The 24,060-nt window shown below is 43.5% G+C and overlaps 1 protein-coding gene across 15 annotated transcripts in view; it reads left to right on the top strand.

Moving 5' to 3' along the window:
* The window catches only part of ARHGEF11 (Rho guanine nucleotide exchange factor 11), a 109,559-nt gene that overhangs the window by 41,405 nt on the left and 44,094 nt on the right, over positions 1–24,060 (top strand). For 10 of the 15 annotated variants that reach the window (XM_031653988.1, XM_031654006.1, XM_031653999.1 and 7 more), the window contains 5 exons: positions 15,089–15,121; positions 16,955–17,046; positions 18,714–18,812; positions 22,653–22,702; positions 23,508–23,565. In XM_031653988.1, coding sequence (XP_031509848.1) covers positions 15,089–15,121; positions 16,955–17,046; positions 18,714–18,812; positions 22,653–22,702; positions 23,508–23,565 — 332 coding nt within the window. The remainder of the gene's footprint in view (positions 1–15,088; positions 15,122–16,954; positions 17,047–18,713; positions 18,813–22,652; positions 22,703–23,507; positions 23,566–24,060) is intronic. The other 5 variants (XM_031654011.1, XM_031653997.1, XM_031653991.1 and 2 more) reach the window with 2 other exon arrangements.

The following is a 24,060-nucleotide window of genomic DNA, read 5'->3' as shown; positions in this document are numbered from 1 at the left end:
CTCTGAACCTGTTTTCCATTCATGAAACATATTTTTATAGTTGTTCTGAGGGGTAAGTGAGATACTATCTGGCACAACACCTGCTACTCAGCAAATGCTTAGTGTATGTTAACAGAATCTGAATTTGAATGAGGGGAATTCAAATAAGTGGCATAGTATAGACTCAAAATAAGCAGCCCCAGTCCCTACCCTCCTAAATTTGTGATCTAAGGTTTTAGAACACTGGCATAAGTTAAAGATGGATCTATGGCAAAGTCAAATGGATGGTGAGGACTCTCTCTAGACAGAGTGCAAAGCATTAGCAGAGTAAAAGCTCTGAAGTTAAACTGCTTGGGTTCATATGCCAGCTTCATCTCACTTGCTGGATGCATGAAATCAAGCAAGTGGCTCAGCCTTTCTGTAGCCCATTTTCTTATCTGTAAAATGGCAACATTAATAATGCCAACTCATGAGGTTGTTGTGAGGATTAAATGTAATAAATAAGAATGGCTAATATGAATAATCAACAATCAATCAATAAGGAGTTCTTACTGAGTACCAGGCCCTGGCCTGAGTGGTTTTTGCATGTTTTAAATAATTGATTCCTAACATTCTCATGAAATAGAATCCTAATATTCTCATGAATTCTCTCTATTATTATCCCCATTTTTGGATGAGTAGTCTGAGGCAAGAGATTAAGTAACTTGCCTAAAGTCACACATCTAATAAATGTCAGGGCCAGCATTTACATCTGGGAGGGGAAAGGAGCCTACATTCTTGTCTCAGTAAGTGCTTTAAGAATTTGCTAGCTCTTATTATTATCATCATCGTGAGTTCCCATTTATCAGTCAGTCACAAGGATTTACTAAGAGTATATGCTTAGCACTGTGTTCGTTATTGCGGGCTCTGTCAACAAAGTATATGTGATAGGATTTCTGCTCATGAGGAGTGAGTGTATCATCTAGTTGGAGTGAGATATGAACAATATGGATGAAACGATTTGATAACAAGTGCGAAATAGCATCGTATGGACTCAAAATGCAGGACTCAAAATGACTTAGTTACTGAAAGGATCACTGGGTAAGTTGGACTAGTTAGAAAATTTACTAGAGACAGTAATCCTTGAATTCAGCCCTAGAAAAGTGGGCTGAAGGGCAAGGTTGGGCTGTTTGGAGCACTAGAGTTTGGGAGGATTTAGAATTTCAAGGTTGGACATTCAGCATTCAACAGATTTCCGTTGAGTGTATCCTGTGTGCCTCACTCGATGGAGAATAATATCCAAATTGATTGCTTAGTCGCCGTTGTTTCTCTCCTGGCCAGTCCAGGTTCATTTCCTGGAGATTGTGTTTTGTGAACTAGCAGTTTCCCAGTTGAAATGCTATTATTGCCCTGTTCGAGGTGGTCCATTGTTGATGTAATAAAGCTTCATTATCATGTGATTTGTGCCTGGATAGAATAATCATATGTGTCCAGGTCCTGGAAAGGAACTGCAGGGACCACTTGGTTCATTCATCTCATCCCCTCTCCCATGATTTCACCGCCCTGCTCCCCAATCCCACACAGGCACATGCAACCACACTTTTTGCTTAGGAGAAATATAAGGCCTAGAACTAAGACTATAATCCAAATCTTCAGACCTTTAGGATACTTTATTTAAACTGTGCTGCGTGATAGTAAATTGTGAGTCAAATTAAGTGCTCTAGGACAAATGTCTACCATTTTTGTAAACCTACAGAGGGAATTATAAGCCCATATCTCAGTGCCAATAATTTTTGTCTTCCTAACACCCCTGTAGCTGTTGTGCAAGCCCCTCAATATCAAAGTTGTAATTCAGTGGGAAAGAGTGTAAGAGACAGCAACACTTGCTGGAAGTGGTAGGAGCCGCTGCTCTAAAAACCACTTTTCCTCCCACAGAATGGTCTGGGATCTCCCCCAGTGGAGAGGGCACCCTCCGTTTGTATGATCTAGACCTGCAAAGTGCCTGCATAGCCAGAGTCAATGGAGCATTCTTTTGGTTTGTGGCCTGCCTATTGTACCTCCTATCAGGCAGCTACATGTTGAGTTTGTTGCTTGGGGTTGTCTTTGTCATAAACACAGTGGCTAATGTTCTAGTGGTCCCAGGCCCATTAGTCAATGTGAGGGGATGGGGTAAGCAACAGAGAGCTCCAGAGTGGATCCTGGGTGATGAAACAGTGTCGAGAGCTGCAGGGATCTGGCTACTGGAAAACTTGGCTCTGATTTTCTCTGGCTGGCCTTCTGTCAGCATCCTAGCCAACTATGTATATCAGGTATACTTTGTAGAGCTCAGTCTATGGGTTGAGAGACCCATTTCAGGTTGTTGGAGAGTTGGTGCTAAAAAAACAAAAAATAGAAGATGTAAGTCTGTCCTTCAGAACAGGTATTTTATTAAACAGATCACATAGTAGAATATGTGAGTTTCTTTTAAAAGCAGTACACAGGCAGGGATCTGTGATGATAGCACAAGAATCACTTGAACCTGGGAGGCAGAGGTTACAGTGAGCTGAGATCACACCACTGCACTCCAGCTTGTGTGATTGTGGGAGTTGCGACTGTCTCAAAAAATTTTTTAAAAATATACTCTTGTAGAGTGGTTTTAAGATGACAAATAATTTAATTATCACAGTGCCCTGCAAAAAGTGCAAGGCTTGGTCTTCCCATCTTACTGTTAGGAAAGCTGAGACTGAGAAGTGGTGTGGCTTTCCCAGTGCCACACAGTGGCCATGACGTGGCGAGGAGGAACCCTCATTCCACAGATGGAGGCCTTTCCCTTCGACCCTGGCAAGTTCCTGTGACAGACGCCTGTTCTTTGTCTTGTAGGTTCTAGGTTCTGCTCGTCTCCTTTGCCCTTCATTGAAAACCAGGAAACTCAAATGAAGATATACTTATTTATCTTGTAGATATCACCAATGCAGACACAGAATTGCTTCTAGATCATGGTTGGTGATGGGGTCTGTTGTTTCTTTTCCAGTTGAAATGCATTTGGCATGGCCGTGGCCTGCCCTCCCTTTATTCTTTAGAGAGAATCATTCCTTTCCAGGCTAGGGATGTAGTGAGGTGCTTAAGGGCCAGGGATGCAAAGAATAGAAGTGGTCATCATTCGAGAGTTCATTGAGGAAGGCTTCCTAAAGGAGGGGAGCTTCCGGACAGGTTTTAGAAGGGTAGAACAGGAATTTCCAGGGGGACCTGTTGCGGGGTGGAGAATAACCTCCCCTGCCTGCCCGCCCTTCTTTCTTCTACTTCTGGCAGGGCTTCCTGAAGTCACCAGCCAAGAATGTGGAGGTTATGGACTCAGCCTGTGAAGCTCTGGCTCCCCTCCCGCTTCTGCCCCCCATTACAGTTGGGAGCTTAGGTTGCCATGACTCAATTTGCATCTACCTGCAGTTACCTCAGCTGAAGAACAGATTGTATACAGCCTCCCCATGGTAGGAAGGGGATTGCAAAGACAAGCAGACCTCACACCGTCAACTTCCATTACTTCCACGAATTACCCATTTGATGGTTTAACCTCAGTGGTTTTAAAGCCAAACACTAACTTTCCTCTGCCACCCAGGACTTTCCTATCAATTTTGGTATGAACTCAGGGAAAGGGAGCTAATTTAAAATCTACCTTAAGAAAGTAAATTAGAAAGGTGAATCTTCTGGGCCAAATGACACATTTTTAAAAAGCAAAATGAAGACTTCTTGGATTGGCCATTATCCTGGGTACCTGTTTTATGGTTGGTCCTTTAGTTGTGCCAATAATCAAAAATCAACTCAAGTAACAATTCTGTTTATACAAGGTATAAAGTATGCCTTCTTTGAAGAAAACCCAGTCTTTTGAGAATTTATATTTAAGGTATTATCACTTTCAGGATGATTTACTTCAGAACATATTTACTTATCTTTTCAGGAAAACATTAGGTAAAACAAGATATGCCTGTAGGGCCGGGAACGGTGGATCACACCTATAATCCCAGCAACTTTGGGAGGCCGAGGCAGGTGGCTCATGTGAGGTCAGGAGTTTGAGACCAGCCTGGCCAACATGGCAAAACCCCATCTTTACTAAAACTACAAAAATTAGCCTGGCATAGTGACACACACTATAATTTCAGCCACTCAGGAGGCTGAGGCACAAGAATCACTTGAACCGGGGAGGCAGAGGTTGCAGTGAGCTGAAATCGCACCACTACACTCCAGCCTGTGTGACAGTATGACTCTGTCTCAAAAAAATTTTAAAAAAGATACTCTTGTAGAGTGGTTTTAGGATGACAACTAATTTAATTATCACAGTGCCCCAAAACTACAATAGCTTGGTCTTCCTCAACTTCTACCTCCCTGTTTAGGGAAAGCTGAGACTGAGAAGTGGTGTGGCTTGCCCAGTGCCACACAGTGGCCATGACATGGCGAGGAGGAAACCTCATTCTACAGATGGAGGCCTTTCCCGTCGACCCTGGCAAGTTCCTGTGACAGACGCCTGTTCTTTATCTTGTAGGTTCTAGGTTCTGCTCGTGTCCTTTGCCCTTCATTGAAAACCAGGAAACTCAAATGAAGATATACTTATTCATCTTGTAGATATCACAAATGCAGACACAGAATTGCTTCTAGATTATGGTTGGTGATAGTGTCTGTTGTTTCTTTTCCAGCTGAAATGCATTTGGCCGTGGCCTGCCCTCCCTTTATTCTTTAGAGAGAATCTTTCCTTTCCAGGCTAGGGATGTAGTTCTGCCTGGGTGCAAAGACCTGATATGCTGAAGAAGAATTATGAGGGACAAAGAATCTAGCAGAATTAAGAAGGGACGTGAGATGACCTAGCTCAGCTCCCTCGTCGTGGAAATAATAGGGCCAAGGCACAGAGAGAGAAAGCTGGGACTTTGGTATCAGGCACATTTGAACTTGTGTCCTGGCTGTACCATTTAATAGCTGTATGGCCTGGGGTGACTCATGTAACTGATCTGAAGCTCATTTTCCTTATCCGTAAAGGAAAATAACACGGTTATCTCACTAGATTGTCAGGATTAAATGAATGCCTATAACACATGCTTACTATACGTAATTTTCTTCTCCCTTTTCAAGAATATATAAAAAGATAAGGGCAGAGTGGGTCTAGAACCCAGATGTCTAGGCTGTCAGCTGTCAGTCCTGCCCTCTTGTCAGAAGGGCCTGCCCCCTCCCTCCTGCTGGGGCAGCCTCTATGATTTCCCTCTCTGTGGCTTTGCTCCCCACCCCCGACTTCTACTCCTAACAACCAGATCTTGGATCTTCCTGAAAGTTGCTTTATGTTGTCTGGAGTTGCACAGCTAGTAAATGGCAGAATTAGCACCAATATCTAGGTCTCCTGGCTTCCTCTTGATGTCGTGAGATGCTATTCTTTTCATTGAACATAAGTTTGATGGAGGACTCCGTGACAAAAGCAAATAAATATGGGCTAAACATAATATTCAGCAGTAGATCATCTAGGAGATCTTAGGAGATCTGTAAGATGGTTGCGTATTAGTTAACTCAAGACTTGTTTATTTTGTGTTTCAAGGCAAGATGTGCCTGCTTTGGCAGTAGCTTACTAATTTATGTCTGACTTAGGGTCTTACAGCAAAGAATAGCACCCATTTTTAAAGTACTGCAGTATGCCAGGCATTGTACTAGATACTGTACTTACATTACACCAGTTCTTAAAACAGTCTGATAGGGAGCTAGTATTCCCGTTTTGTAGATGAGAAAACTGAGGTTCACAGAAAATAGTTTGCTCTCAGTCCCACAGATGGCCAGAGGCAGAGCCCGGCCTGTTCTAACTCCACACTTCACCACACTACTCCTCAGTATCAATGTAAATTCCTGGGCATAGCTTGGGCATTGAGCTTTTTCTGAGAAATATGTGACAGATTAGATAAGTCAGGTGTGAGCTTGTGCCGATACCCATGCTGATAGAGCCTGCGAGGCTGATGGGGTGTGTTGGGTTCTGAGTGGAGAAAAGGGTACACTGCCTAGGGCAGTGCTGGATTGTTCTCTACTAAGGGATGAAGATGGTGCCCTCAGAGCCGGGCTCTGCTTCCTTCCTGGGAAACAGATGAGCTTGGTGTGCCTCTTTAGGAACTCACAGTCCAGCGAACAAGGAGAGAGGTCGACAATGTGGGAGGTGCTTTGGCAGAAATATATACCAGGTGCTGTGGGAGACAGAAGTTCTTGGAGTGATGATTCTGGGCAAGCTTCTAGTTTTCTTGGACTGTTCTGAAGGGCAAGGAGGCCTCACCACTGGAGAGAAGGCGGAAGTGTGGTGCAGCTATGGCCAAAGGAGGCCAGACCAGTGCTGTCCAATAAAAAGATAATGCAGAGGTTCCTGGCTGGGCATGGTGTCTTACACTTGGCCCCAGCTGAGGAAAACTGAGGCAGGAGGATTGCTTGAGCCTAGGAGTTCAAGACCAGCCTTGGCAACAAAGGGAGACCCTATCTCTACAAAAAAATTTTTTCAACTAGCCAGATATGGTGGTGCAGACCTGTAATCCCAGCTACTTGGGAGGTTGAGGCGGAAGGATCACTTAAGACTAGGAATTGGAGTTTGCAGTGAACTATGATCACACCACTGCACTACAGCCTGACTGACAGAGCAAGACATTGTCTCAAAAAAAAAGAGAGAGAGAATGGGGTTCCTAAGCTCAGCCAGCTAGTAAGTGTCAGAATCAGGACCGAGACCCATGTCTTTTTAATTTTATCTCCTGTTACACTCCCTGTTGTGAGATCCATCCCCTTTTCTCCCATATTGCATTGACAGCCTCCCCAGAGTCCGTGTGTCCTCCCTCTGCCTTCTGCTTCCTCCCCTAGAATGTCCTTCCACAACATAGCTACCTGTCAGAATCCTCCCCTTCCTCCAAGGCTCTGGTTAAAGTCCACCTCCTCTCTGATTTCTTCTTTGGCCATCCCCTCCCCAAATCTACTTTGTAACTACCAACACACTTTAACATGCAGCTTCTTATCTAGTTGATGCTTCACTGTCTTATGTGCAGAATTCAATTCTAGCAATCTGGGGCATTGAAGAATTGAGGAGCTTAAACAGTTCTTACAGGGTTGCCAGTCATTACTCCTTCAGTCATGACAACTTACCCTTCTACTTTATTAGTCTTTGTTAAAACTATGAAATTATGAATTTAATCCTAATTTATATGCATTGTGGAGGTCACTCAAAAATGTTTCTCTCAACTGCTGTGATAAGTATAGGCTTATGATATTTTGATGTCTAAAGATCTGTTATCTATATCTGATTTCATCTTCCAACACATATTTAATGAATACTATGTACTGTGTTCTAGAGCTGCTCTGTGCTCTAGAGAACAAGATACATGAAGTTTATCATTAAATGGGAAAAGAGCAGACATTTAAAAAAAGCACCCAAACAGGCTGGGCACAGTGGCACATGCCTGTAATCCCAGCACGTTGGGAGGCTGAGGCGGAGGATCACTTGTGCCCAGGAGTTTGAGACCAGCCTGAGCAAGATAGTGAGAGCTCATCTCTATTTAAAAAAAAAAAAAAAAAAAAAAGCCGGGCAACTACTCAGGGAGCTTAGGTGGGAGGATTGCTTGAGCTTGAACCCAGGAAGTCGAGGCTGCAGTGAGCCGTGATTGCACCACTGCACTCCAGCCTGGGCAACAGAGTGAGAACCTGTCTCAAAAAAAAAAAAAAAAAAAGAAAGAAAGAAAGAAAAATAGGCACCCAAACAATAGTGTAGTTACTATTGAGTTAGGCACGTTACAAAGGTAAATTTCAGGGAGATCCAACACAGGAAGTGTCTGAGAAAGAGACACTTAAGCTGAACCCTGAGGAATGAGTGTGGGTTCCCCAGGCCAAGGTGGGAGAGAAGGCCCCTGAGGTTGAGATACAGTGATTGAGAGGTAGAGTGACCAGATACGGCTTGAGAATAGGCATGAGACCTCACCAAGGACCTGTTAGCCATGTGCAGGATTTGGAACTTCATACAAGGACAATGGGAAACCACAGAAGAGTGTATATCCTCTAATTTCTCTCTTTAAAAGATCACTCTGTGTGTAAGAATGGGTGGGGGCTAGAGTAGACGTGGGGAGACCAGTTCTTCTAGGTGAGAGATGATGGTGTCTTAAATGATCGTGGTGGCAGAGAGGGGGAGAAGTAGATGGATTTCAGGAATGTTAGGAGGTCATATCAGTAGGACTTGTCGATTGATTGGATTTGCAGAGAGGTGTCAAAGATAACCTCAGATTTCTGGCGTGAGCAATTGCACGGCAGTGTTTTACTGAGGAGGAAACATTTGATCAGGAGCAGGGTAGGGGAGATTGATTGTAGTTTGACTGTTGTAGCTTTGAGGTATCAGTGAAGGTGATTTGGTCCTCCCAATTACCCTTTGAGAAAGGTAGTATTACCCACATTTGTTATTGGGAAACTAAGGTTTGAAGAGGTTGGATGACTTGCCTAAGACTACATAGCCAAGAAAGGGCTGAGCCTGAGCTTGTGCCAGTATTTTGACTCCTAAAGTTGTGCTTTTAAAACCATACCACATGGCCTGTGTGCTGAGTATTCAGTGTTGAATCAAGCTAAGCAACCTTCTCAACACACCAGTTCTCTGCCTCCCTTCACACACACCTGCCTGCCAAGTTGTCTGCTCTGATAGTCAAACAAATCCCAAAATCTCTTCTTGTCTAAGACTTTCATGAAAGTAGAAAGGTGAGGTTTACTGGCCCTGCCCTACCTAGAATCTGAACACCCTGGGGGGTATTTTTCACTCACTCATTCTAGTTCTGTTCCCCTCACGCCTGACATTTTTCAAGCATAGGTCACCTACTGTACACCTGGGGGAAAAGAAAAAAAAAACAGCAAAAAAACACAATAAAACCATTTGTAGAGGGCTTTACACTTTCAAAGTACTTAACAAATATTATCTTTTTGCCCTCACATCAGCCCTGGAAGAAAGAAAGGATGTGTATGGTCCTTCAGCCAACATGTTTGGAGCGACTCTCACTATGCAGCAGGCTGTGCTGGAACTCAGCTGGTGATACAAGGTCCCTGTTCTCAGGGGCTTAAAGTCTAAAAGAGAAGACAGACTAACAGATGATATCAATATGTGTCATTTTGCAGATAAGAAAGATGATAGACTGATGATAGACTCAGATATCAAGGGACTTGTTTCAAGAGTTTCTCCAAGTTACAGTCCTCTGAATAAGGAATGGCTTGGGCTGCTTGGTGAAGTAGATTCCACACCACAGACCTGCTGAATTGGATCCCTGAGGGTGGGGCCTCAAGTGATTCACATGCTGCTGGATAGCTAGGAAGTGATCCAACTGAGGTGTGAACCTTTTCTGGTGCACTGCCAGAGACCATTTGTCTATCCTCTAGTTTAAGAGATGAGGGACTGATACTTACAGATCACCAGAGGTTGTATGCAAACAGGTGTCTTTGCTCATAGCCCTTACTGTAGGGATATGCAAGCCTAGGAGGGTGTGTTTGCCAGCCTCAGACCAGAGGGAAAATTCTACCCGGAGGCAGAATCCATAGAAAGTTAGGGTGCCAGGAGCCTGCTGAAAACTCCACCCTGGGAGATAAGGGAAACCAACCAGTAAGACCAGGTCAGAGTTCTGTAAGTATGGACTTTATCTGGAGCTAAGGTCCTGGTAGGGTGGCTGTTTCCTGGTTTACTGCTCTTGTCTTTAGGGAAGGGCCCAGGAATATTACTTTGCCCCAGACTCAGGAAGACCTAGCTCAGCCTGTGTATAGTGTGCTTTTTTATCTTTCTCTATCCATCTATCTTATGTATGTGTATTATGTATTTATATACATATATAGCATATGTGTATTATATATATCTTTAATCATGTCATATATATTATATGTGTGTGGGCACATGTGATGTATATATGTGTATATGTCTTGAATGTGTATGTATGTATATATGTATGTAAAAGAGAAAATAAAGACCAAGCAAATCTACATGTGGCATATACAGGTCATATAATTTTTTGTTTAGGAGCACAGACGTTGAAGTCACACCAACTTTATGCACATCTTAACTTCATTTATTTAACCTCTCTGTTCACGTATTGGAAAATGGGGATGTACTCCCTGTTTCAGCAGACTTTTGTGAGGATTGAATTAGATAAGGTTATATCAAGTGCTTAGCACAGCACCTGGTAGGTAGTAAGAACTTTTTCATTATTACCACAGAATGTGGATGTTCTAGGCCTTGTCCTCATTTACACATTTGTGATGGGGTAGGAGTGAGGAGACCAGGAACCTCCCATTGACAGATGGAAAGGACATAATGTTGTTTGCTTATCTTTGTTTCTTTAAACTCCAGAAACCAGTCCTGTTTGGCCACCTTAAGTTCGAACTCGTATACTTTGTAGGGGTCTGAGTGAAGCAGTGGGCAGTGTAAGCTAAGGGCAGTGGTGACTGGGAAAGGTAAGGTATGCTCACCTGGAGAGGGCTGCCACCACCCATTTTCAGCTGATTGTCACTATGTGAGACCGTAAGCTTGAGGATGCCAGAACTTCTGACTGACCTTTCAAGAGAAGTCAGAAATGTGTATTTTATTGCTTAGCAACTAACTTTTAAAATATATATATACACACACATACACATACACATTCACACACAGACACACCGCAGGCCAACAAAAAGGATATGTGGGCTCTCTGGAAGGTCACCAAGCATCTCCTTGCTTTGTTGCCCACCCTATAGGCTGGGGAGAGGAGCATGTGGCTGCATAGTTAGAAAGCACCTGCTTGTGCCTTGTGCTGCACTCAGGCGTACCGGGAAGTCCACACTGCAACCTCTGCCCTCCAGCAGATAGGCAGGACTGACACAGGGAGCCTTGGAGGAGGGGAGAATGTGTGCGCCAATGTGGGCCGCATTGTAAAGAAGAGGAAGAGTTCTGCGGGTTACTCTACAGATATTGTATGTGAAAAAAGCAAAGCGCAAAAGGGGATGATACTACCTGTTGTGTAAGGAAGAAAGGAAAATAAGAATATGTATCGGTATTTATTTAGTTTTACAAGAAGAAACACAGCAAGGAAACCAAAAACAAATGAAAATGGTTACTTGGGGAATGGGGAGAAAGAATAGGTATACTTCTGAATATACTTTTAAAATTTCATTTTGATTTTCAACCGTGTAAATGTTTAATATATTCAAAAAATGAAATAAATAAGCTTGAAAGAAAGCAAACCCTAAAATTCAGTACAAATATAAAAAGAAACCTAAATATATCTCAAATTGATAACGTAAAAATAGATTAAGACTGAGCACAGTGACTCACGCCTGTGATCCCAGTGCTTTGGGAGGTCGAGGCAGGTGAATCACTTGAGCCCAGGAGTTCAAGACCAGCCTGGGCATCATGGCGAAACCCCATCTCTCCAAAAAATACGAAAATTAGCCAGGCGTGGTGATGTTTGCCTGTAATCCCAGCTATTTGGGAAGCTAAGGCAGGAGGATCACTTAAACCCAGAAGACAGAGGTTGCAGTGAGCTGTAATCGTGCCCACTGCACCCCAGTCTGGTTGATGGAGTGAAACCCTGTCTAAAAAAACTAAATAAAACAAACAAAAAACCCAACAGATTAACCCAGAAATTTTCACACACATTACTGATGGTACTGGGATATAGTCTGAGGACAAAAAGAACTGCAAGAAAACCTTGAACTTCATAGGTTTGTTGTTACTAGTGATATTGATGTAGTAACTCCAGGAACTATCTTGTCTGCATATTGAATAGAGCAGTGAGTAAATATATTGGTATTGTTTAGGAACGGGGTTCTCAGTATGAGAAAAGGAAGATACAATATGGAATGGGGAAGATGAAGAACCCTGTTGTGTTGAGTTCAAATTGGAGATACCAGTGTGAACTCAAAAATTTATAATAAATTTTTCTAGCTCTTGTCCATTAAAAGGGCCTGGAACGAGGGACAGCTCAGCAGCAATGAGTACCTAGCAGCCAGATCTTGTTTCTAAATGCATTTCCTGCTAAAACGAACAGGGGTCCTTGGAGAAATGTTTGATTCCCGGTCTGGCATAGGGAAAGTACAAGGTGAGCATGGAAGACCTTTTTGTGCCAGAAAGCAAGGACATGATCAAAGACAGATGGTGACATGTTAAAAGGATACAGGAGCTGGCTTTCAGAAGCTCCCACTGGTCAAATTGGAACATTTTAAACTTTTTTTTTTTTTAAGGGTAATAGAGTATAATGTATTACTTTGAGGGGGAAACAAGATCTGTGAGTTCATAGCACTACTCCAGAAAAGAGATGAGATGACGTTTTTTGTAAAAGCTTACCGGCTAATATATGTAGAAGGAATGATAGAATTAGCAAATTGCCGTTTTGCAGGCACCAGTGCAATAAGCGCTTTAGGCAAGAATCGTCTATGGAGAGTAAAACTATTGGATGAGAGATGTTGGAAAACAGAGTATCTATGCAGTCTCAAAATATCATCCCACAGATTTCTCATTAATTCAAATGAGAAAATAGATTCTTACCATTGAAAAAATCTCAGGAGTACCACTTTACCTAAGTAATCAAACCTACCATCACAAAAATGGGACAAGCTGTCCAACATCACTTATGTAATAGTCTCTTAAAACTGTTTAACATTAATCTAACCATGAGGAGGCATCAGATGAATCCAGATTGTAAGCCATTCAACAAGATAACTCACCTAGACTCTGCAAAATGTCAGTGTTATGAGAGACAAGACCAAGAAAAGTGGGGAGGGTTCTAGATTAAATTAATCTGAAAGAGACATGACATAAGTATAATTCGATATCTTTGATTGGCTCCTGAATTGAGGCAATTGGGGAATAGCTACAAAGAACTTAATAAGACAATTGGGAAAATTTGAATGTGTACTGTATATTAGATAATACTGTATCAGACTCATTGGGTGTGCTGATGGCATTGTGGTTATATAGAAGAATTTCAGTGCTCTTAGGGGGTATAGGCTAAAATGTGGGTGAAGTGTCATGATGTCTGCAATTTTCAAGTGAGAAAAAAATGTATAAACATAGAAAGATAAAGCAAATGTGACAAATGGTAGTTGCTGAATCTAGATGAAGGCCGTATAGATATTCACCATGCTGCTTCTTCAATGTTAATGTAGTTTGACATTTTTCAAAATAAAATGTTGGGGTAAATGAAATGTGTGCTGCAGTGGTCAGGGATTGCTTCATGGAGTCAATGCCATTTGATCATGACCTTGAAAAAGTAGTAGGAGATGGACAGAGATGACAAGGGACGGCAACCATCAAGTCAGAGATGGGAATGAGTACAGCATCGCTTAGGATCCAGTAGAGGTAGGTAGTAGGCAAGTAATCAGAGATGAATTTGAAAAGACATTTGGGTCCACAGGATGAAAGTCCTTTAATACCAGGTTATTGGAGGCACATCTGATTGTGTAGATAGTAAGTTCTTGATGAGAGGGCCTGAGGGAGTAGTATTTGGGTAAGTTAGTCTGTGGTGGTGGAATGCTGGATGAGTGGAAAAGAGTTTTTTTTTTTCAGTAATCCAGGCATGAGGCACTAGACATGTAGCTTAAAGGGATGATTGTCAATGATTATGTAAAGAAAGGAGCGACTCTGGGAAAAGATTATAAAGAACTTACGGGTTTCTTTGACTGGCAGTAGGGGATAACTGAGAAGTTGGGTCAGGAAGTCTGTCTCACTGGTGCCATTTAGAGTACAAATTTGGGGGGAAATTCTCCACTCTTCAGGGTCGCCTCCATACCCCCAGGTTTAGGCTGAGCAGAATCTGAGCTCTGCTGTCAAATTTTGATGAGAATGTCGTCAGGAAAAGGGAGGGGCCACCATTAAAGTCTTTTCTATCTATGACAGCCTCCATTTCAGGCCAAACTACCTTCCTCTCCCCTTTCCTTGTTTCTCAGATTTTTAACCTTCCAAGGTCTTCCTCCCAAATATGTACTCGGACGCACAACCCAGCTGACACAATAGTCTATCCATTGATTCTGTCCACCAGGCCTGCCTTCCATAGGCATCTCTTCCTCCTTCAGTTCAATGGTAGTTTTCTCTCTTTTAAGCTCTCAGGAAAAAAAAAAAAAAAAAAATTTATGCATCTGTTGTTGCAAGTATACTTATGTTGCCATCTCCTTGTCCCCCACATACCTGCCCTAGCCTGTGGTTTTATTTTAGAGAAACTCTTGATGACTGCTGAAATGGTCTTTGTCCATGCCCCTAACAGTTGTTGACAGCAGGGACATGGACCTTTTGGTTCATTTGCCTTTGATTATGTGGAACTGCTTATGCCTCAGCTCAAATGCAAACCATATCAGGTTCTTAGGTTCAAATGCACCTTCTAGGCTTTAATATGGGCATAGGAAGCCAGCTTCCTGGTGGCGTCAAGAACAAGGCAAGAAGGCCCGAGGTGTCCCAAGATAAGATGGGCTTTCTTTTTAGGTAGGAAGGAGGAGGAGTTCAAGCCCAGCGTGGATAACCCTGTGCAGTCATAGAGAATAAAGTAGGCAGAACATGTAGGAGGAAGGAACAGTGTAGGCAGAGACAGAAGCCAGAAACCATAGCAAGTGAAAGGAGGACAGTAAAGAGCAGGGACCAAGAATAGGACTGAGCCCCTACTACATCGGGCACTGAGGACCACAGCAGCAAGACCCTCTCTGCTTTCATGGACCTTGCAACCTTGCATGTACGGCTTTACAGACAAGTGAACAACAGCTTTTTCAGTTGGGTATTTGAGCTGCAGAAAGGATAGATACTGGGAGCTGTGGAAAACATCAAAGGGCACTTCCCTGGGCATCAGGCATTATACTTCCTATTAGATGCTGTGGTGAATGGCCTAGCTGAGGACAGATGACTGTTCTCCTGAGTACAGTGGGGAGGTTCTAAAAGGTTTTAAGCGGCAAAATGACAGGGGATGTTAGTAAGCTCATGGCTGTTAGTAAGCTCACCTTGTGACCAGGTGCCTCCTCTGGGTCACTCTTGGCTCTGTTGTGGTTTTTCTTTGCACCAACCATCTCTAGTGTCTTGTCTGGTTTATGTCGTATTTTGTTTTTCTTTCTCTGTCTTCCTCCTGTCCTGCATCGCTCTCTCCTGGGCCCACACTCTCTTCTTCCTTGATGTCCTTCTCTCTCTGATCCAAAGATCAGCCAGTAAAAAGCAGTCTCACCTGTCCAGGTAAGAGGGGTGCCACTGTGAGGGGGGACAAAGACCCCCTCCTTTATAAGTTACTTGTACCCTCACATGATTTCAAACTTTAGAAGTACCAAAGAATATAATAAAACCCTGCAGTTCCATTCCTGTGCCCCAGCCACCCAGTTTCCCTCCTCAGAGACAAATCATGTTGTTTCTTTTGTATTCTTCCAGAGATATTTTAGATATTTTTGCATATGTAAATAAATATTTAAACATATATAAGCACATAATTTTATTCTCTCTTTTACTCACTTTTTTAAACTGTCCAAATAATTCTGTATTTTGTTTATTTCACTCAGTAACATATCATGGAGATCATTCTCTATCCTGTATAAAGAGCCTCTTCATTCTTTTTTGTGACTGAATTCTGTGTCATTATATTGCTGTAATTTATTTAACCAGTCACTCATTGTGAACATTTAGATTATTTCCAGTGCTTTGCCATCACACACAGTGCTTCCATGAGTAGCCTTCTACTTAGTCATTTTGCTATAGGTAGGATAGGAATTGCCCCTTTCTGAGGGGCAGCAACTGTTGATTCAGGAACTGGCAACTTGTACACTTTTCCAAAAAGGAGTGCCACAGCAATGATTGAAATTTCTTCTATTCCTGTGAGGGTCCTAGTTGAAGAGGAGATCCAGCAGTGAATCCTTTGATTTGGTGATCAGTACCACTTGGAGGTTTAGGGTCTTTAATAGTTTCCAATTAGGCAAGGTGCCTCAGGCTGACTGAGGGAACGGAGCTGAATATGGGATTGGAATACTACCACCAAACAGACCAGATTCCGGTTCTCCCATGGTACCCAAAGGATAAATGGAATTTTCAGAGGCTTGGGCCATTCCTCTACTCTGTTTTCTAGAAAGTGTACAAGTTACCAGTTACCCAGCGGGCTTGTACTCATGCCCATTTACCCTCCTGGAGATCACTATGGAGAGGTGGAACTTTGAGGGACAAAGAGATGAAGCTAAATGGGGAGCTTGTCTCTGCTGCCGCCACTACAGCCCCATGCTGTGCTCATGCAGACCTCTGTGTGTGTTTGACCCACCTCGTCCTTCCCTCCAGTCTCCCCTTCCTTTGCAAATCATCGCCTACAACTAACTGGCTGTTTGGTTTTTTCCTGTCTTTTTCTTGCATTCATTTTCTCTGCTGCTCCGTTCTGTTCCATCAGCCCCATTGCAGCCTGGTAAGACCCAACAAGCGTGTATATGTGTGCACATCCCCTGCTTGCTATTGTCTCTTTGTCGCCTGACTCCAGGAAGGGTTATTTCCCTTCACACCTTGCTGGGTATTAGAGAGATCATGCTTGCCCTGCCAGCCCAGGATTCCAGATAGGTTGTGTTACCAGTGGTGTACACATGGCTAATGTCCTACCAGATTGGGTTACAGGGTGGGTAGGTTGGTCTCTCATTATCCAAGACTCAGGGCCCCTTTCTTTTTTTTTTTTTTTTTTTTTTTTTTTGAGACAGAGTCTTGCTCTGTCGCCCAGGCTGGAGTGCAGTGGCGCGATCTCGGCTCACTGCAAGCTCCGCCTCCCGGGTTCACGCCATTCTCCTGCCTCAGCCTCCCGAGTAGCTGGGACTACAGGCGCCCACAACCGCGCCCGGCTAATTTTTTGTATTTTTAGTAGAGACGGGGTTTCACCGTGGTCTCAATCTCCTGACCTTGTGATCCGCCCGCCTCGGCCTCCCAAAGTGCTGGGATTACAGGCGTGAGCCACCGCGCCCGGCCGGCCCCTTTCGACAAAGCCTCCATCTACTACAAGGCTGATCCCTCCCTGCCTAGCTCATTGACGTGCTTTCCTTACTCCTTCTCCAGGTTAAGTAGCCTGTCTTCTCTGGGAGATTCTGCACCTGAGCGCAAGTCCCCTTCTCACCATCGCCAGCCTTCGGATGCCTCTGAGACAACAGGTACCCTCCTTGGGAATTAACACACAAACACAGCCAGGCATGGTGGCACCTGCCTGTATTCCCAGCTACTCGGGAGACCAATGGGAGGATCGCTTGAGCCCAAGAGCTCTGGCTGTAGTGTGCTATGCCGGTCAGGTGTCTGTACTAAGTTCAGCATCAATATGGTGACCTCCCAGGAGCAGGGAACTACCGGGTTGCCCAAGGAGAGGTGAACTGACCCAGGTCAGAAATGGAGCAGGTCAGAATACCCATGCTTACCAGTAGTGGAATCACACCTATGAATAACCACTGTACTCCAGCCCGGGCAACATAGTGATACTCCATCTCTTTTTTTTAAAAAAGCACATGGTCTGGTGTGGTGGCTCATGCCTGTAATCCCAGCACTTTGGGAGGCCAAGGCGAGCAGATCACTTGAGGTCAGGAGTTTGAGACCAGCCTGGCCAACATGGTGAAACTCCATCTCTACTAAAAACACAAAAATTAGCCGGGTGTGGTGGTGCATGCTTGTAGTCCCAGCTACTCAGGAGGCTGAGGCAGGAGAATTGCTTGAACCCAGGAGGCAGACGTTGCAGTGAGTCGAGATCGTGCCACTGCACTCCAGCCTGGGTGACAGAGCAAGACTCTGTCTCAAAAAAAAAAAACACATGGATACAGAGATGCACACTCATACAGACAGATCTGTATACTCTAAATGTAAAGCAACTTAGTGTTTATGTTGAGCACATGATGTATACTAGGCATTGTGTTAATGGGTTTTATATAAATTGCCTCCATACATCAACGTAGAAACTAGGTTTTATTATCTTTATTTTGCAAATGAGGGAGCTGAGGCACAGAGAGGTTAAGAAATATGTCCAAGTTTGCAAGCTTATTGGGGACAGAATCAGGACTTGAAACCAGTTCTGTTTTAACTCTAGAACCCATGCTTTAATCATTGCAGGATGCAACCACACATACTCATACACATGTACAATGTCTAGTATACACTCACAGGGATGGAGACATTTGGTAGTCATAACCTCTGTTTCTTTTTGTTTTTTAATTCTGTATATTTTTTTAAAGGATACATGACAAGAAGAAAACCCTTTTATTTCGGAAATAAAATAAAATATTTCCGAAATAAAAGGGTTTTCTTCTTGTCATGTATCCTTCCCTGGATTTGGCAAGAGACCACTCCTAAGACACCCTGCATAAGTTACCCAGCTCTATAAAAAGAATCAACAAGCATTGGTATACCACTTGCTGCATTCATTGGATGTCACTTAACATGTAACTTCTAGGCTCACTTGGGCTTCGACCCTGGGAGGCTCCTTATCGATAATATTAGTCTTCAGGAGGATGGCTAGACCTGGTCCTGCCCCTTCTTTGACCAGTCTCACCCAGACATACCAAAAGGGACAGACATGTATGTGAGAGACAAGCATTTTAGCACCTCAGAGAAGGGTAGTTTCTTATTTGGAATACAAAGTAAGTTACAGGTTTTGCCAACCACCGAGGGAGGCGTGTCATTGCAGTAGTGTTTAGACAGGAATGGTCTAGGGAATTTGGTTAATGTGAAAAGGCTTCTTGAAGGAGAAAGGCACTGAGGCTTCCCTGGGTTGGTCTTGGCATGTGTACACTAACCTTCCAATGACACTGCATACTCAACCTTCCTCTCCGCCTCCCAGGTCTCGTTCAACGCTGTGTCATTATCCAAAAGGACCAGCATGGCTTCGGCTTCACAGTCAGTGGGGATCGCATTGTTCTGGTGCAGTCTGTGCGGCCTGGTGAGTGCTGCATCCCTCCTGCCCACGGTGGACAGTTCTTGCAAAGCCACCATGTATGTGACAGTGCCACTCTACTTGTGCTTTCCTGTGAGGCGTGAATGAATTACTCTAGAACTGGTTCTCCATGGGTGCCTGGGGAAGCCTCTTCAATGCTAAGCCCCCAGGCAGAATTTCTAGAGATTGCACCTCGTGCTTGCTTCCCTGGCTGGGAAGTGAAAAACCAGCAAAATAGCTGTCAGGTCATCATCAGGCAGATGTCTGATTGCCATCGAAGATGTCACAAGATTCTGTGGAAGAATCAAAGACCCCCTTTCTTCATATTTACCTCCACATTACCTGGCTAAGTGCACAGATGGTCACTTTCTACAGTTTTATAACCTGAGACAGGCACAATGGTCCAAATGATTACAGAGCACATTTGCTGATACAATTAACATTAAATAATAAATTACAAACAGATGAATGATATATGTTGGATGTGATGTCAGGGGAAATGGTGTTTGGAAGTTTGAGTAGTTTGTGATTTGAGGCATAGCCATTTTCCTTGTGATCATTTGGGAAGCCCTCTTAAAAGAAACAGGATTTTTAGAAGTAGTTTGAAAGATGGAAATGAAAAGCAGATCAGCAGGATAGGAATTTGGTGGGAAGGAAATGAAGAGTGGGTGGGTATCATAGCCACATCCATCCAGTTACCAGTTGTGTATAGAAGGGGCGTGAACAGTCAAAACTCTAGCGTATGCCAGGTAGTGGAACCATTGTTGGTAGTCCAGGCTGAGGAAGACAATCAGAAAGGCAATGGGTGGCCGGGCGCGGTGGCTCACGCCTGTAATCCCAGCAATATGGGAGGCCGAGACGGGTGGATCACGAGGTCAGGAGATCGAGACCATCCTGGCTAACACGGTGAAACCCCGTGTCTACTAAAAATACAAAAAAATTCACCAGGCGTGGTGGCAGGCGCCTGTAGTCCCAGCTACTCAGGAGGCTGAGGCAGGAGAATGGCGTGAACCTGGGAGGCAGAGCTTGCAGTGAGCCAAGATCGCGCCACTGCACTCCAGCCTGGGTGACTGAGCGAGACTCTGTCTCAAAAAAAAAAAAAAAGGCAATGGGAGTGGAAGAGTCCTTAAAGGGTAAAGAAGTGTCCCTAAAAGGAGTAAACTTCAGTGCAGTAAGTAGCATTGGGCTGGTGACATGGAACATCCTAGGCTTGGCTTAGACAAGAGCACAAGGAAAGGATTGGGAGCAGGTTTCCTGATAGTGCAGAGCAGGAGGGAAAATAGACTTGCATTGATTTTGGAGGAAGATATGGGATATGTTCACAGGAAAGATGAAAAGAGAATTTCAAATTTATGACCAAAATGAGGTATGTGGATCATATAAAGGATATAAATAAGTATGGCTTCTTATGTTTGGGAGTAAACTTACATCAGTGGGAGGTTTGTTTTGCATATCCTAGGCTGAAACTCTAAAAAGATAGTTTTATTCTTTGCTTCTCTTATTTCTCAGGGTTCCTGGACTAGGGTGAAATAGAGTTAGTGGAACTGCCAGTAACTTGTACTTTTCCTCTGCTGGTCTATCTGGTACAGAAAATATGGGATCCCCTCCAATGAAGTCTAGGTTCAGCTCTCCTTTACCTTCTTCCTTTTCTTAGGCTGAGCAGAGTCAGACCCAGAGAGGAAAGAAGGAAAAGATGACTTACAAGGAGAATATGAGTTCTAGAGTCTGTGTGTGTGTGAGTTGTGTGTGCATGCATACGTGCGTGTGTGTGTGTGTGTGTGTTGGGGAGGAGAGTAGAAGAGACTTCATTTGGATTGGCATTGAAGTCACAAGAGTAATAAAGCAGCGGTTATCTTTTCCAGATACATATTAGGTTTTTAAAATTCACTGTTTCTCGAAGTATAATCTGTGTTCTGCCTGTATTAGAATCACCTAAGCCCAAGATGATTGAAATCCTTTTTCTTGGGGCTGACCTCGGAAACACTGAATTGCTTTCTGGCAAGAGGTCCAAGAAATACACTTTTTAAAAATTCCCACAGTGATTCTCATGCTTGCTGAAGTCTGAGAACTTCTCAAGTTCCTTTACTCTGAAGAGTTTAGTTGTTTTTTTTTTTTTTTTTAAACACTAAGTTACTAGAAGTCACCTCACATGTTTCATACATTCAGGCAAGATAGCTCTGTTCTCTTTAATGTTAGTTTCTAAATGAATGTATAAGAGGGAATTTTAAGCTATTTGCAAGTACTCTTCCATAAATAGCACACTTTAGATGAGGGTAGTCTTGAGTCCCAGTATTGAAAAGCCAAATTGGAATGTAGTCATCACTGTATTTTTCTTTTTAAAGTAGAAACATTTAGATGGGCTTTGTGGGAGTTTTGTTTTGATCAGAGGAATGCAACTTACAGATTTAATGATCACATTGGGGCAAATGTACAATATGTAATTTTTATGCTTCTCATTAACTTGTTTTGGCTTTAGTGTTTTTTGTGCTTCCTGGATGTAAATTAAACTAGGAATATAAGTCATTTAAAACTATCTTATGAGGCTGGGCGTGGTGACGCATGCCTGTAATCCCAATACTTTGGGAGGCCAAGCCAGGAGGATTGCCTGAGCTCGAGTTCAAGACCAGCCTGGGCAATATGGTGAAACCCTGTCTCTACAAAAAATACAAAAATTGGCCGGGTGTGTTGGCACATGCCTGTAGTCCCAGCTACTTCGGAGGCCAAGGTGGGAGGATCGCTTAGCCTGAGAGGTCAAGGCTGCAGTGAGCCAAAATCACACCGCTGCACTCCAGCCTGGGTGACAGAGTGAGACACTGTCTCAAAACAAACAAACAAAGCATATTGTGGTCAAAACCACTGTAGCCTCCAGTTGAATAACAAGTTGAAGAAGTCAAGAGGATATTCTTTTGAGCACCTCACAGTCAGTCACCATCAGAAGCTCTTAATTTGGTCCATTTTAAAGGGAGAAACTGGGCTGAGTATGGAGGCTCACGCCTATAATCCCAGCATTTTGGGAAGCCCAAGGCAGGAGGATCACTTGAGCCCAGGAGTTCAAGACCAGCCTGGGCAACATAGTGAGACCTCATCTCTACAAAAAAAAAAAAAATTTTTTTTTTAAATTAGTCAGGCCTGGTGGCACACACCTGTAGTCCCATAGCTACTTGGAAGGTTGAGTTGGGAGGATCACTTGAGTCCAGAAGATCCAGTCTGTAGTGAGCTGAGATCATGCCTCTGCACCCCAGCTTGGGCTACAGGGCAAGACTCTGTCTACAAAATAAAGGAGCAGAGAAACTGTAAATGGCTTAAAACAGGTTTTTTTTTTTTTTTTTTTTTTTTTTTTTAAGAAATAAAACAGTTATCTTTAATGATGTGAACACCCAGAATATCTTTATGAACCTCTCAGGACTTAGGAAACTCTTGTTTTAATCCTTTTCTCTGTATTTCTCTTATTTTTTTAACAATTATGTTTCATACAGTAAACTCATTTCCCCCCCTGGATAATAAAAAGTAACTCTGATTTGACCTTGGAACATATCCAGACACATTCGAGTGAAGCACATGTGCTCTTTCCAGAGCCTGGCCCTGCCTCGCTCCTGCCTTGGCCTGGCTATTAGAAGTCTGGCATCTTGGTGAAAGGAAGAGCAGGAGATGGGACCTTATATAGTTCACTCTAGCTTTAGAGTATTTGTGTCACTGGAGTAGAATAGGAAGTACACCCAGAATTTGAGATACTTGACACAGATAAATAAGAGGAAATTTCAGAAGAGAGGTGATCTGACAGGGACCTTGGTGTAGCTTCAGTGGAAGAGGTTGTTGGGCTGTGCTGACCAGGCCTTCTCCTTACAGGAGGTGCAGCCATGAAGGCCGGTGTGAAAGAGGGCGACCGGATCATCAAAGTGAGTGACCCCAACACGCACTCCCACTCCCAGCAGTGGAAATAGATGTGCAGGGCACTCCTGGCCTTGGCCCATCCTGCACACTTTCATCTTGATACCAACTGCCAGGCAGCCACTGAGTGAGGAGTGGTACCATGCGAGGGAGCATAGTGGTATAGCATAAGAGAGAGTAAGGAGGAGGATAGCTGTGTTCCGTATTTTAGACCCTTCTTGACTCTAAAGCAACCAAACTTCTACACCAAGTTTTATTATTCTCATTTCACAAATTACCAAAATAAGATTAAGAGGGAGGGTTAGTAACTAGTGAAGGATCCAAGACTTCGATTCTCAGGTTGATATTCTTTCCTCCATATAATGCCAACCTGGGGTCCTTGCTCATTCTGAACTACTATAATCTGCCCTGGTCGTTCAGACCTTTCTTCGACAGAATGGTGTTCAAGACCAGCCTGGGCAACATAGTGGGACGCATTAAGGAAATCCTAGATGCAGAGACTTCTTAGTCCTCTGTAAGAAGGAAGCACATTGGGTGAGTGGACATTCACATGTGTGTGAGGCAAGTGGTTAGAAAAGTATATACCAAAAATAAGTGAATGAATGAACAAATTAAGGAATGAAGAGGTTTTATTCTTGAAAACTCATAGGCTAGCTGGAGACCAAATTCATAGTGTGATTTGAGTAAACAAGTGACCAGAGGAGGCTAAAGAGCATTGGAAAATGGCTTCCTAAAAACGTGGCATTTTGAACTTACAGAAGGATCCCCTAGCTGTTCATCACCATTAATCAATACTGTTTGTCCCTCCAACAGGTCAACGGCACCATGGTGACCAATAGCTCACACCTGGAAGTGGTAAAACTGATCAAATGTGAGTTGGAGAGAGGTGACAACTAAAGTAGGGGAGCAGATGGTCCAAGAGGGAGGAAACAGGGAGGAAAGGGCAGGTCTGCCATCCCAGGAGGTTTCCTTTGTAGATGTGTGAGGCAGCTGAAGTCACATCTTTAATCTTAACATGGAGTGATCCACTTAAATGGCCACAATTCCCTGTTATTTCAGGTGGAGACAGTACTAGGCTCTCATGAGACATCTTCATTTTTACCCACATTCATCTTTGCCACTCCCATTTAGACCATACTCCTACTGAGACCAGGTCTCCCTCAAATACCTTTCAATTGCCTCTGCTACTGATGGGCATTCTTATTCATTTGTTTTCTATTTGGCAGGGAAAAGCAACAATAATCTGTTTATAGCCAGGAAGGCCCAACAATTGAGTCTGCACAAATATTCAAATAGAAACAGCAAATGTTGAAGAGAGAATTGAAGAATGTGGGCAGTCTGGGGAGAGCAGAGGGCTAGAATCTGA

This window comes from Papio anubis, chromosome 1 (assembly GCF_008728515.1).
Source record: "Papio anubis isolate 15944 chromosome 1, Panubis1.0, whole genome shotgun sequence".
In the NCBI taxonomy this organism is placed as follows: domain Eukaryota; kingdom Metazoa; phylum Chordata; class Mammalia; order Primates; family Cercopithecidae; genus Papio; species Papio anubis.
This window is presented reverse-complemented; position numbering and strand designations above follow the sequence as displayed.